Genomic DNA, 13,943 nt, shown 5'->3' with positions numbered 1-13,943 from the left:
TTGCATTGCATCGCGCCGCGTAAACATAAAACTCTGTCTGCATTTGTGATCGGAGAAATGACAAACAACAAGTGCTACTCTACACTGCCCAAAACTCGCATTTGAATAATCAGTGGCAAATCATTTAAATGAAGTCAGAACTGCCGACATTTTAGTCTAACGTTACTCTCCCAGGATCAGTAAACAGTCCTCCATAAAATGTGCTTCACACATCTGGATATTTGGGTTAAACTGTTCTGAAACGGTGTTGTAAATACAACTTAACCACTGATTTGTAGTCGTGTCCTCTTTTGGAAGACCAAACAAAGTAGTTTCGCTTTCACAACGAAAAACACAGCGGCCTAGCATGAGCGGAAGACCCGGCTTAGCGTGAGCTGAGGCCGGGCTAGAATGAGCTGAGGCGGCGGGCTTGAGAACGGCGCAGCCAGCGATTTCGACGAAGGAGCGTCCAGAAGGACATGTGGCGACTCCGGGCTGGACTCCACTTCCTCCACGGTGAAAGCCGATCCGGCGATCCACAGCGCAAAGTTGTAGTATTTCTTCAGCGACCAGCACGGATCAGCTCCAGGCATGACGAAGCAGATATCGTCCTCTTTTGGAAGACCAAACAAAGTAGTTTCACTTTTACAACGAAGCACACAGCATCTTTACGACATTGCGGCGGAAACAACAAAACTACAGCGAGAATAAAAGTTACGCCTTCTTTCTTTGCGTGAACATTTGTGCGGCGTTATGCAAATCTTCCCACAGAGCGACGTAGACATGTGGGGGCGTGTTAGAACGAGCCGTTTTAGGTAGGTGTGGCTGACTCTTAAATTTTATAAAGAATATCTCTTTGGATTTGAGACTTTAGTCTTTGCAACTTTACAGATCTTCTTTATGCACCAAGAGCTTGTAACACTCCAAAGAGAAAGGAAAAATTTAAATCGCATCATATGACCCCTTTAAAAAATGAATGACTATTTATTTATCTAAATGGATGACTTTTAATCCTATATGATTTCAAACACTGTATTTTCAGGATTTTATGAATTTTTATTGATGTATTTTCTGTCATCTTTGTTTTAACACATTAAACTGACAAAATATACCTCAAACCACAATGATGAGAACAAAGAATGACTTTATCCCTGTTTTTCCATAGGAGGAAAGGCATTTCTTACTAGATTCTCCTTTGCCTGAGAAGCTCTTGTTTTCTCAAGCTGTATTTGTTGTTCCAGTGCCATTATCTGAGAAAACAACATTTTATAGGGTTACTTTACCCGCCAAAAGTGAAAATAGTCATCATTTACTTACTCCCATGTTGTTCCAAAACCCACAAGACGTTTGTACTTCATCTTCGAAACACAAATGACGTTTCATTCAGTCCCTCTATTAAAAGTCTATTATATCAAAACGCTGACGCATCCAAAAATGCATCAAGAGATCATAAATTAATCCACATGAATCATGCGGTTAGATCCAATCACTTTATATGATGATGAACAGTTTTAATTTGGGCTTTTATTCACATATAAACATTGATCAATGCACATACATAGGGCATTATATGCTAAAAGGAGGCTCTACTGTATTTGTGCAAGAACATACAGTACCTCATTGGTTCTTGAGTGTGACGCATTTACTTTTATAATATTTGATGTGCCATATACAGTGGGTGCGGAAAGTATTCAGACCCCCTTAAATTTTTCACTGTGTCACAGCAAAGGGTCTGAATACTTAGGACCATGTGATATTTCAGTTTTTCTTTTTTAATAAATCTGCAAAAATGTCAACAATTCTGTGTTTTTCTGTCAATATGGGGTGCTGTGTGTACATTAATGAGGAAAAAAAATTAACTTAAATGATTTTAGCAAATGGCTGCAATATAACAAAGAGTGAAAAATTTAAGGGGGTCTGAATACTTTCCGTACCCACTGTATATGTTAGTTGATCAATGTTTATATAAAATTAAACCTATTTTATAAAGTTATGCGTGCCTCAGATTTGTATTAAACTGCTTGATTCATATGGATTACTTTTATGGTCTCTTATAAACTTTTGGAAGCATCAACATTTTGGTGTAATGGACTTTCAGTGGAAGCACAGACAGACGTCTTCATTTGTGTTTTAAAGATGAACAAAACTTTTAAGGGTTTGTAGCGATGAGAGTCAGTAGACGATGACAGTTTCTAATGTTGGACAAATGAACCCTTTAACAATATGAAAGACAAAATCTAGCACGCATTAGTCATGTAGCTTTAACAACCAAATGCATTAAAACACCTTCTCCTCGTTTAGCAGGTCTTTGTTCCTCAGAACAGCGATGATCTCGATGCTGTTCTTCTCAGTGTTGTGCTGTAGATCAGTCAGCTGCTGGTTGATTTTGCTCAGTCTTCGCGCTGTTTCACGGTACTCCACGCGTGAACCCTCCGTCAGATCACACCTGGCCTCCCACAGAGCCGCGTTTGCTTTAGCCCTCTCTGTATCAGACTCCTTATCTCGTTTTGACTCTTGCTTGCCATCTTTCTTTCCTTTTCTAGATTCAAAGATACTTATGAGAAAGGCGAATATCAAAATCATAAAGTAAATCTACGCAGTCAGATATGAGCTAACGTTACTTTTCAAATTCTTAAGACTAACGTTAGATTTCGGGTGGTTTTTTTCCCAAACGCAAGGGCATGTCGAAATAAACAGGCAGATCAATACGTTTTTTTACTCACCCCTTTGCTTTCTTTCCCTTCTTTCCTTTTTTAATCGGCATTTCTTGTGATTTGATCAGCACCGTTAATTGATTTGCTCCTGCAGGATTAGTTTGTGTACACCTGTTGTCATGGAGACTGTCACACGTCACATGTGTCGGTCCATACAGTACAAGCTGGAAACGTTTTATTTTCCATAAAATCCTTAAGTCTTTGTTAAGGTTTTAGAATATTTTGAATGCTGTATCAAACATGTGAGCAACTGAAATACGGATAAAAAATTATCTTTACTGATATCCATCAACATAATGCAGCCCTCCACGTAATGCCTGTACTACAGTAATGTACTGTGTACATGTACTTCATATTGTAATAACGTACATTTCAGAGTAAAAAAGCTATTATCTTTTTGTAGTGAACATGACCATTATATTGTGGCCTCATTCTCTTTTTGGATATGCACGATTTCAGAAATTAAATACAAACCATTTTTGTTGTTAATCAGCATTCACCTACTTGCACTTTACAATTTAAATAGCACACAAACACAAAAGCTCTTACAAATCGCTGCTTATTTATTCACCTCGTAAAAATATTCCTAAAATTTAGCAAAGACAGACATAATAAAAATTAATTTTGCGACTATAATAGTCATAATGAAACAATCCAACACTGCAACTCCATAAATAATACACAATCACAATCATATAAAATCTCACATCTTAAAATACGAACACACACATATATCTAACAACACTTGCAAAAGACACAACCATTATAAAATATCACCCCATATAAAACACCCACAGGACCTGTCACATTCAAAGAACAGTAAGGCTTTTGGAAATGTTGAGTCGATTCTGGATCACTGCCAGGGTGCTCTCCTTCCCAACACACGATTAGTGACTTTCTGCAGGAGAAAGAAGACATGCGTTAGAAAGGTTAATTAAACTCGTCACTTGTATACCTGAAATTGCTGAAATAATACTGATCTTAAAGCTGGCAATATCACTGTATCTGGGCTATTGTGTGTAACTCCTACTCCAATAATTAATAAATAACTCCTACTTTTAATAATACCTTGTTAAAGAGTTGAGCATTGAGGCGGTAGGAGCGGTACTCTGCCTGTCTCCTTTCCTCTTCCCTTCTTCTCTGGACCTCAGGAAGTTGAACATATTTCCTGAGGGAATACACACTTATTTGGTAATTAAAGTGCAAAATGATCAGAATCAATAATATCCAAGTAAAATATTAACATACTGCAGTTTAGGTCGTTACGCCTCTGGGCCTATTTTGAATCACAGTTATTACACACAAAAATAGAAACTTGAAAATAAAAGTTGGATAAAGATCTGTATTATTTTAGTAGCACCGACTATTACATTTGTACTATTTATTTTTGCATTTACTATTATAATTTTTATTAATACTTTGAATTAAATTTTATTTTGATATTTTGTGCTTTCATTTTAATTTTAAAGTGTCAGTAATTCTGTTGTGTTTTTTTGTCATTTCTAGTTTTTTTAAATAGGCCTATATAGTTTTAAGTTTTAGTTACTTTAAAGGTGGGGTAAGCGATTTCTGGTAGCCAATGTTGACCCAGGCAACGATTAGTTCTGTGAAACAAAGCAAAACCAATGTTACACCGTGTCTACACCGGACGCGAGTGGTGCAAAATACTATAGAACTCATTATAATCAGTGATGCTGTCTACACCATAGATATATATACATATCCATGGTCTACACTGGATGCGGCGCGGCACGACAAATCTCCGACAGAAAACTGCTGCTGTGTTCCATTTATGACGTATTGACACAAATTTCAAATGATTTTCAGTGGTCGCTTTGTCGTGTCCAGTGTACTAGACAGACTTTAGCTGTTGCGGCGCAGACACTTTGCTATTCGGCCCGAATCAGTTTTCTAAAGCGTTTTTGAAAAAAATCGCTTACCCACCTTTAACACTTCTTAAATACATCTTGTACTGACTTTAACTAAATGAAAATGAGAAACGTTGCCTTGGAAACTTGCTGAAAGGTTTTTATGAAGTAATGAAAATGGTTCTCTTTTTAATGTTAATAAACCTGATAGAGAGACACTCAAACAAAACCACGCACACACACACACACACACACACACAATTACCTCCTGAGTCTGTCTGTCCTGTCTATTCTCTGACTGTGCGATTTCATCCCTACCCAACTGAAAGCATGTAGAAGGCACAAAATGCTTTTTAAATGTTAAATGACCCATATATGCACAATTTGGTAATATGTGCATTGTCTCTGTCATAAACCATCTTGATTGTTTGAAAATGATACAATGAATACTTACTCTTTGGATCTTTGGACCATCTCTCTTCTTGGAACGACTCGTTTACAGGGTACTGGAGCTGCTGACAGGGGCATGTTTTAGTTTACATCTTAATGCAAGCTGTACCAAGCTTGTAAAATATATACTGAACTGAATACTCGCATAACAACACACTAGTAATCTTATGTTATAAGGTCACCTGGTCTGTATGGACGTGATGGTGCGGGGCAGTTGAAGAGCTCTTCTCTCTCTCTGTTGAAGACTGCCTGTAACCTCCTCTCCTCAACCAGCAACCCCATACGCTTCATCCGCTCCCGTGAACGAGACACAAACTCTGGCCGATGGAGCTCCAGAGCTTCCTGTAGGAAAACCATCAATGCAAATGCTCCATGTTAGACTAAAGGTCTTTGCACACTGAGTCAGAAATTCTCGTCTGAAATTTTTGCACGTTAAAAAATAAATATGACCTCACGTTGTGTCAATCACAATTACACACTGCCTCCGAAACTTTCGTCCGTCATAAAAAAATTAGGACCATGTTCGATTTTCTGCGTTTTCGCATCCATAGCAAGCATTTTGATTGGATAGGATGACGAATACGGACAAAAAAAAAAAACGCATACGAAAATTTTGGACTCATTGTGCAAGGACCTTAAAATCAACAATCAACTTCCATGTACTCTCTAAAACTACACAGCAGGATCCAAAATGAACATTCAAAATCTGGTCCAAGCTTCAATGATACTGTTCTAGTTAGCATTCTTGGTTATCATTATAATTATCGTCCTTGGTGTGAACAAGCTTTAAAATGGATAAATAAAACAGTTGCTCGTCACACACCTGTAGTGAAAGTCGAACAAGAGCTTTCTCTGTAGCTGTTATGGACTCTGTTGGCCTCTCTTGCTCTTGCTGGTTCTGTCTCTCTCTTAGTGGTTCTCTGGTCGTTTCTCTCCAGGGTCTGGATCTAGTGTAAGGCTCAAACCAGACTTGGCTTGGGCAAGGTGCTGATTCGGTCTGTGGCTGGTTTTCCTTGCGACCATCACACTTAAGCTCATCAGCTGAGACAAACCATGACACACCTTAAAGAGAATGTGATGTATAAAACAGTAAGAGAAAAGGAGAAAAAGATGAGTTGCAGAAAAATGCTGTGTCTGTGAGCATGTAATATGCACCGTTTGGGTAGCGTGTCCGGATGCTCTTGTTGCTGGGGTCTTTCTTCAGAGCAGTCAGGGTTTGGGTGGGTTTAGATGTGGAAGCAGTGGGGATGGGAAAGCCACTCTGAATGCTTCTGCCAAATGTGTTTGATGAACGGACATTTTTGAAAGCACCTGGTGAGGGAAAGATGGTGCCTACGTCCCGAGTGTGTCTGCGGGTGCCATTTACAACAATTTCCAAATCACCTGCAAAAAGAATACAAAATCCCACAACATATTTTGTTGCAGTTACTCGGTCTAATTTACACGTTGCTTAGTTTAAAAAGTGGACCATTGTTGTGTAACTGACCTGCCTGCACACCTTTGCTGACTAGTTTAACCTTTGACCTTTTGGAATTGAGGTTTTGGGAAACACCTCTTTGAGAATGATGGGATAAAGTGCTTGAAGATGATAAAGAATCAGCAGAGATCTGGAACAATAACAGAAGATTAGACAGTTAGATAATAAGGAGAGAATGACAGTCTCTCAGTCAAAAATGCAGAGTATAAGCTACTACTGGATCTTTACACTAGATCTTTGTGATATATTTTACACACAATACGTGTGATTATTTTGCTGACAGTGTAAAATTAATATTATAATTTTCCCCAGACAATGTGTTTACACTAGTTTCACAACCTCTCCCAGTCTTTCTTTTGAGTGCGCTGAGATGGAGATGTAATGAAAATGACGAGGTAAAAAAACTACTTTATATCTGTAAATCAGTTGAAACTATTTGAATAAATTGATTTAAAACTCTTGTTCAACAATCCTTCTCATCACCACTCAAAAACATTCACTGAAGTCAGCACATGGCATCAAAAAACTAAATTTTTTAGACATTAAAAGGTTCAAGTAAAAGCATACACAACCGTTCAAGTGTTTGGTGTCAGTAAGATTATTTGTTTTACAGACCATTTTATTCAATAACAATTAAGACATAATGATAAAATATTTTTATAGCAAATAATGTTGTACATTAACTTTCTATTCATCAAAAAAATCCTGATAAAAATATTAGACAAAAGTATTAAAAGTTTTCAACATTGATAAGAAATTGTTCCTGTGCATCAAATCAGCATATTGAATGAATTCTGAAGGATCTTGTGACACTGAAGACTCACAGGAATAAATTACATTTTAAAATGAAAACAAAATAGATATTTTAAATTGTAACAATATTTTACAATATTATTGTTTTACTGTATTTTTCAAAATCAAATAAATGCAGCCTTTGTGAGCATGATACTTTGTTCAAAAATGTAAAAAAAAAAAAATCTTACAGACCCCAACATTTTTAAGAGTGGTGCATGCAGGAAAATTTTAACTCCACTTTACTTCTTACTCTAAACTGAGCTACAATGTGTTTGTGGAAATGATTGTTCCTCTTGTTTGAAAAAAAAAAAATCCTTTTAAGACATTCTTAAAAATAAAGAGCCAATAGAAAAACATTGATGTATATTTAAAATGGTCAAACGGCTAGAATATACTGAGATGTGTAAAAACAAAATCTTTCTTTTTAATTTGTTGATTATCTTTCAAAACTAAGAAGCTGAACAGTCTGTATTAAAGAACTCAATCAAGCAAAGACTTGCCGTGGAGTCATCAGTGCTCACATCATCGGTAGCAACAGAGACGGCAACATGTTTAGTACGGGGTTTCCTTCGGCCAGTTTTCTGCATATTCATGGTGTTGTAAAGTCTGAGCAAGCTGTCACTGCTTTTCAGTCCCTTACTGGTGACCCGGTGAGGTCCAAAAGCTCGCAGCAGCCGCTCCGTGTCAATAGTGGACAGGCTACTGCTCGTCTCCACACTTGCAGACTCATCTCTCTCAGCAGGACAGTGATGGACTCTGTCCTGATTCTCCTCATGCTCAGGCCAAGCTTGTTGTGGAGCCACGTCTAACTGAACTCTTTCTCTTTGCTCTTCTCCCTCTGTAGTCCCAGCCTCTCGATCACTCCTCCTGTAATACTCTCCTTTCCTGCTGTGTGACTGTTGTATAGTTAGGTCTGTTGGAGAGGTATTGTGAATGAGACGAGACAGACGTTCCAGTCTATCAAGCAGTGACGTTTCTCCCTCATTAGTTGGTCTTGTCTCCTCCATGCTCCATTTTTCACTGAAGCGACACCACAGCTGGTCCAGAGAACTGCTAATCTCTATGCTAACATCATGAGGTGTTCTGTCCTGCTTTTTCTTGTCCCCCCTGTAGGACTTTCTGATTGGCTGAGAAGAGAAATGGTGTGGTTCTAGTGGTAATTTGGGCTCCTGAATAGTGCTAGTGTGAAGATGCACATCATCTGTACTGTAGTCTGCCTCCATGTGTAAGGGGACAAAATTTTCTTCCTCATCTCTATACTCCTCATCTATGCCAACAGTGTCCATGCTCTTCTCAAAAACATAAGCTTCAGGAGCAGTATTGTCATTTTGGCCAGCAAAAGTGGTTACTGATTCTGGAAGACCATTTCCAGACACACTGGAAACTGACAGTGGAAGAGACAAAGAAGATTATATGCTGATGTTTTTTATGTAACAGCAACAGTCCACAGCAAAGCTTCTATTACAAAAATGGCATAGTGTCATACATGTGGATGGGTAAATGATGACCATTTAATTTTTGGACTATTCTTTAAATTCAGTAAATATTGTACTAATACTAATAGAAACACTAATGTGCATCTTACCTCTCTTCATATTGGCCCTCTTACTGTAGATGCCTTCCTTGTGTTTTGATGTAATTATGTTGTCTTCTAGCTCTCTAGAGCCTAAAATGTCTGTATTGAAATGTGGAGGGACAGCATCATCAGAACCTGCAGAGGGAGCGAGAAAGAACAGGAGAGAGCAGGATCAAACAGAGAGCAAACAGCACTGAAGCAGAGGGGCCCAGAAGGGTTTGGCATGTGAATCAGATGAGGCTTGTGTTGCTGGATTGGCTTTCTCATGGACAAAGACCATGAATAATGCAGGACTGGGTGAGAGCGTGAACCATCTGCAAGACTCGGGGGGGGAGGGGCCAGTAGAGGTGCAAGTAAAAAAAAATGTATGTTCAATCACTGATTATGTATGGAAAATTTGACCTTTTTTATATCAGAGCTCTGTGATACAAAACAGGTGCACATGAATTAAAGAACTGCCCAGCAATGATGTGTCCTCTAATAATCTATATAGTGTATCCGTAATATCCTCTGTACAACTGAGTAGTCCATGAAATAATGTTGTAAACAAATGTAGGGCAGGAACTTAGTTCAATCCATTTGTCGATACTTTGATGGAGGCAGATCTGAATATAATCTTGCAGTCAACAATAATAAAGGGGTGGGGTTTAGGCAGACTAAATGATTGGAGAAGTCTGGCGAACTTTGCAAATAAACTCAAATTAGGTGAAGTACTAAGATTACAAAACTAAAAAAAAAAATAAAGCTAAACATAATGGTGTAAAAAATTGTTCACTATAAGATCAATAGCATGCATTTAGAAAATGAAAAGGATGAATTTTCATTTCATGACAACTTTAAATAGCCTTATTACACAGCTCCCAGGAGGACTTTTATTTCATTAAGTGGGGCATTTTGTTGTCAAATATTCGCATGCAGACAATCGCTACGCAAAAGCTGTGCATGCTCGTGACTCTTTAGCTCCGCCCACAGCACACCTCCAAGAGCTCAACTGATTTCGGAGAGAAGCGGTACAGCTGCTTCTTTCTTTTATAAATCTGATAAAACTAAAGATGCTTCGGAGATATGAAGGATGCAATACTACTCTATAAGTACACAAGATTAACATAAGATTGGCAGAAACTATGTATGTTATGTCCCCTTTAATGAAAACTAAACAGAGCTGGCAATTAGCCCAAGCAAACAACTTCCTTAGATCTGTGCTAGTTTCGTGCCTTTAAATTTTTGACTCAAATATCCAATAATATCCATTTAGTTATTCATTTAGTAAGTAGCTATAGAACCAAAACAGGAACTTCGGTCACATTCTATATAAACCGGTAATGTTACGTAGGATGCTGTAGAGTAATAACAGCGTAAAGTTCTCTGTGACATACCAGGGTGAGAGCTTTCTACAGTTGTGTCAGAGTGACCAGCAGAAAGCTCTGGATCAGCCTGCGGGATGTAGAACAGCTCGGTGCTTCCATGAGGTTTGTATGGCAACAGGGCAGGGACAGCTACAGAAAGTGTACATAAAGAAAAATAAATCAACTGATTAATTTGCCAACACCAAATGCCACTGAAAAGCATATAAAATGTACATCATATACCTGCTTGAACAGAGAGAGTTCTGGATGTCCCAGCCAGTCTCTGAGAAGGAGCAAAGGTTTGTGGGTATCTGGCCTGTAAGTGTGCACTGACGCTTCCTGCATTCTGGCCTTGAACTGGCTCTCTGTGTTCATATGATCTGGCATGATTTGATTTTGAGATTCGGTGTATGGACTGTAGATGTTCACCAGTCATGCCTGACACCACTGGAGGTGGGACATCTTTACTGGTGTTTTGACTGGATAGTCTGCTTAAGTAGTTTGGATTTGACTGGTGATTGGGTTTGGGTGATAAGGTGACGTGTATGTGAGAGAGATGGGACTTCTTGTCAAAGGTTGAATCCGATGCAGCACTTGATAATATCTGGTTACTGCCAGTGACATTATAGTCCATGTGAGGTATTCTTTGGATACTCCGGGGATCGTTCGTAACAATGTTCTCTTTGTTGTCATCAGTAATTTCTTCTCCTTTCTTCTCTTCACTATGTTGTTCTTCTCTCGCCGTCTCTTTTTCTCTGCCAGATACATTAGGTATAACAGCTGGCTGAAGTCTCATTTGGCTCGTGCTCTCTAAAGTCTCATGGTCAGGACCAACACTGTCCAATTCCTCAGTAGCAGTGATAGGGCAATGTGATGGTGACTGTGGAGACGGAGTGCGGCGAGTGGTTGATATAGTAATAGAAGTAAAAGGCTGGGAACTGAGCCCCTCTCTAAGGGCAATCTGGCGAACTTTGGCCTCTAGATCCTGTTGGATAGGAGTGTAAAATGGAACAGTGTCCAAAGGTTTTGAATCGACTTTCTGCAGCTGATCTGAGTTATGATTCTCCATGTTACGCAGTCCAACACAGCCCTTCGTCAGCTGAGAATCAGGACCAACACTCGACTGAGCACTGCCCTCAGAATCTGAGCTCCACTGAGAGACAAAGCATGAGAAAGAGAACAAGATGTGTTATTATTACTGATAAGAACTAGGATTGGGGAGGACTGTGGGAAGTAGATAAATGAGATTCAGTAGAAACACTGCAAGCATGAGAGCACAGAATAAATCACGCAAATGCAAACAACAGCTTTACCTTGAACACTCTCTATCAGGACTTTCCATAATGCAGTCTGCCGCACCAGAAACAAAACTTGTATTATTTCAGACTCACCATTGAATGTGATATTTAGGATATTAAAATTCTTCCTTAAAATAATCATAATAGTTTTATTTTATGGCCAATTACCGATAATTGGCCCATATTAAAAATCTTACTTTGTCTAAAATCATTAAAAAACTGCAATCGTTTTAAATGCTACAAGTAAATTTAGGCATCACAACATTATGATGCCCAGTATAAAAAAATGGATATTTTGAGATTGGCTAAAGATTATATTGAACAGTGTTATGAACCCTATAAAGCCTACCAGATCATATTTAGCCTTCAAAATTAACCTGCTGCATCTATAGTTGTTCTTGTTGATTCTTATAATGTAAACCTAAGAATAACTTTTATATTGTTAGTAATAATTTAAGACGAACACTTAATGTACTGAAGCAACTTTTTTGATTTATCAAAGTTTACTTGATTATTCATATACATCTTTTTTTAACAAATAATGTTAAAATGTGAGTATCAAATATGACACATCAGGCTTTTTCTGTGATTGACTAAAATTTGAAACTACTGAGCTTTAATCATAAAACTAAGCATTTAGATATAATATAAGACATATAATAGAAGATAGCATGACAACTAAAATTTATATGCATTTCATATAAGTGTAAGATTTACAGAACCTCAGACACTTTAACCTTCTGAAACGGACAATACACACTAACTGCTTGACTTTAGTTAAGTTGTTATGCAGTTGCATTAACTATGGGAGGCTAGACAACATACTATTGGAGTACTGGCATGGTTCGGGCATATTTCATAGTACTAGTCATAACCTCTGGTTATTGTCTCAGCTTTATTCAAGTTGTTATGTGGTTAGAATAACTATAGGGGGCTAGGTAAAAACACTATTGAAGTATTAGCATATTTCATAGTGCTAGCCATAACTTCTGATTATTGTCTAAGCTTTATTCAAGTTGTTATATAGTTAGACTAGCTATAGGGGGCTAGATAAAACACTATGGAAGTAGGCCTGTCGCAATAATCAATATATCGACTTATCGTGTAATATATGTACATGACCTCAATAATTTTTGGTGACGCAATATATCGCCCATTATATTTACTTAAAAATTAATGTCACCATGTTTTTTTACATTCCACTTGTGCCAGTGTCTTTTGCAGCTTCTCGTACATAATGTAGTGTAGTCATGAGGTGCTAGTTCAAATAAAAAAAAATGCTTCTACAAAAAAAGTTTCATATGAAGATATGGCCTTGTTTAGGGATTTGTGCTTTTTTGCATACGGACATCTGACTGCCAAGTAGTGATTGTTTTTTTCAGCAATAGCGTGCACCCTTAATTTACAGAGAAAAGAAGGTCCGGTAAAAATCTGTAGATGGAAAAATCTCCATAAAAGTGCATTTTTCTTTTTTTTGTACTTGTTACTTTGCACTTTTTGTTAGAAAATGTTTATTTACTATTTATTCAAGTTTTTTAAGGTATCTAATATTTTGATACTTAATTTCCATGATCTAAATATTCTTAAAAATTAAAAGTTTGTTGTCATTTGGAAGCGTGTAGGCCTTCTTGCATTATTATGCTCTTACATTATGATTATATATTCAATGGCATAAAATGGTCTTTAAAATGACAATAATATCACAATTATTTCTAGGGCAATATATCGCACAACAAAAAGTTGTTATCGTGACATGCCTATATGGAAGTTTTAGCATATTTCATAGTGCTAGCCATAATCTCTGATTTTGTTTGAGCTTTAACTAAGTTGTTACATAGATGACTGTAGGGGGCTAAACAGAACCACTTTTTAAAGAATGACAAGCATGAGGCGGTCTATTAAAGGGTTAGTTCACCCAAAAATGAAAATTCTGTCATTAAAGGGTTAGTTCACCCAAAAATGAAAATTAGGCTGTGTTTTACTCACCCCAGCGGCATCCTAGGTGTATATGACTTTCTTCTTTCAGACGAATCCAGTCGGAGTTATATTAAAAATTGTCCTGGCTATTCCAAGCTCTATCATTGCAGTCAGCGGGTGTTGCAGTGCTTCAGTCCAAAAGAAGTGAAATAAAAAGCGCCCATCCATAAAAAAAAAAAGTGTCTCACACGGCTCCGGGGGGTGAACAAAGGCCTCCTGTAGTGAATCGATGCGTTTTTTGTAAGACAAATATCCATATTCAAAACGTAATAATCACTTTAATCTAGCTTGCGCCAACAGTTGTACAGTTGCAGTTCCGGGCTGATGACATATGAGGTCAGCGTCGCGCATGCGCCGGTGAGACTCGTGAAAACCAACGTTTGTTAACAGGAGCAAAGGAAGCAAAGTTTCCTTACTTTAGCAAAGGAAAACCAGTCTCCTCTTGGCTTATATCGAAATCCTC

At 37.9% G+C, this 13,943-nt stretch overlaps 2 protein-coding genes across 4 annotated transcripts in view; both read right to left on the bottom strand.

Annotated features, from left to right (window-relative positions):
- Positions 1 to 2,759, bottom strand: part of LOC107690193 (basal body-orientation factor 1-like) — a 7,822-nt gene extending 5,063 nt beyond the window's left edge. Inside the window, exons 1-3 of the mRNA XM_016488447.1 lie at positions 2,703 to 2,759; positions 2,266 to 2,518; positions 1,164 to 1,229 (exon numbers count right to left, since the gene is read on the bottom strand). Coding sequence (XP_016343933.1) covers positions 1,164 to 1,229; positions 2,266 to 2,518; positions 2,703 to 2,743 — 360 coding nt within the window. The 5' untranslated portion in view covers positions 2,744 to 2,759. The remainder of the gene's footprint in view (positions 1 to 1,163; positions 1,230 to 2,265; positions 2,519 to 2,702) is intronic.
- A 488-nt stretch (positions 2,760 to 3,247) lies between these two features.
- The window catches only part of LOC107690154 (uncharacterized), a 17,221-nt gene continuing 6,525 nt past the window's right edge, over positions 3,248 to 13,943 (bottom strand). The window contains exons 8-18 of one of the 3 annotated variants that reach the window (XM_016488393.1): positions 10,449 to 11,358; positions 10,236 to 10,355; positions 8,869 to 8,994; positions 7,784 to 8,667; positions 6,498 to 6,618; positions 6,167 to 6,394; positions 5,835 to 6,073; positions 5,194 to 5,353; positions 5,016 to 5,076; positions 3,762 to 3,861; positions 3,248 to 3,591 (exon numbers count right to left, since the gene is read on the bottom strand). In XM_016488393.1, coding sequence (XP_016343879.1) covers positions 3,547 to 3,591; positions 3,762 to 3,861; positions 5,016 to 5,076; positions 5,194 to 5,353; positions 5,835 to 6,073; positions 6,167 to 6,394; positions 6,498 to 6,618; positions 7,784 to 8,667; positions 8,869 to 8,994; positions 10,236 to 10,355; positions 10,449 to 11,358 — 2,994 coding nt within the window. In that variant the 3' untranslated portion in view covers positions 3,248 to 3,546. Of the gene's footprint in view, positions 3,592 to 3,761; positions 3,862 to 5,015; positions 5,077 to 5,193; positions 5,354 to 5,834; positions 6,074 to 6,166; positions 6,395 to 6,497; positions 6,619 to 7,783; positions 8,668 to 8,868; positions 8,995 to 10,235; positions 10,356 to 10,448; positions 11,361 to 13,943 lie in introns of all 3 variants that reach the window. The other 2 variants (XM_016488394.1, XM_016488395.1) reach the window with 2 other exon arrangements.

This window comes from Sinocyclocheilus anshuiensis, unplaced genomic scaffold, assembly GCF_001515605.1.
Source record: "Sinocyclocheilus anshuiensis isolate Anshui unplaced genomic scaffold, SAMN03320099.WGS_v1.1 scaffold1581, whole genome shotgun sequence".
NCBI classification, from domain to species: Eukaryota; Metazoa; Chordata; class Actinopteri; order Cypriniformes; family Cyprinidae; genus Sinocyclocheilus; species Sinocyclocheilus anshuiensis.
The sequence above is the reverse complement of the archived record's forward strand: the minus strand, read 5'-3'. Positions and strand labels throughout refer to the sequence as shown.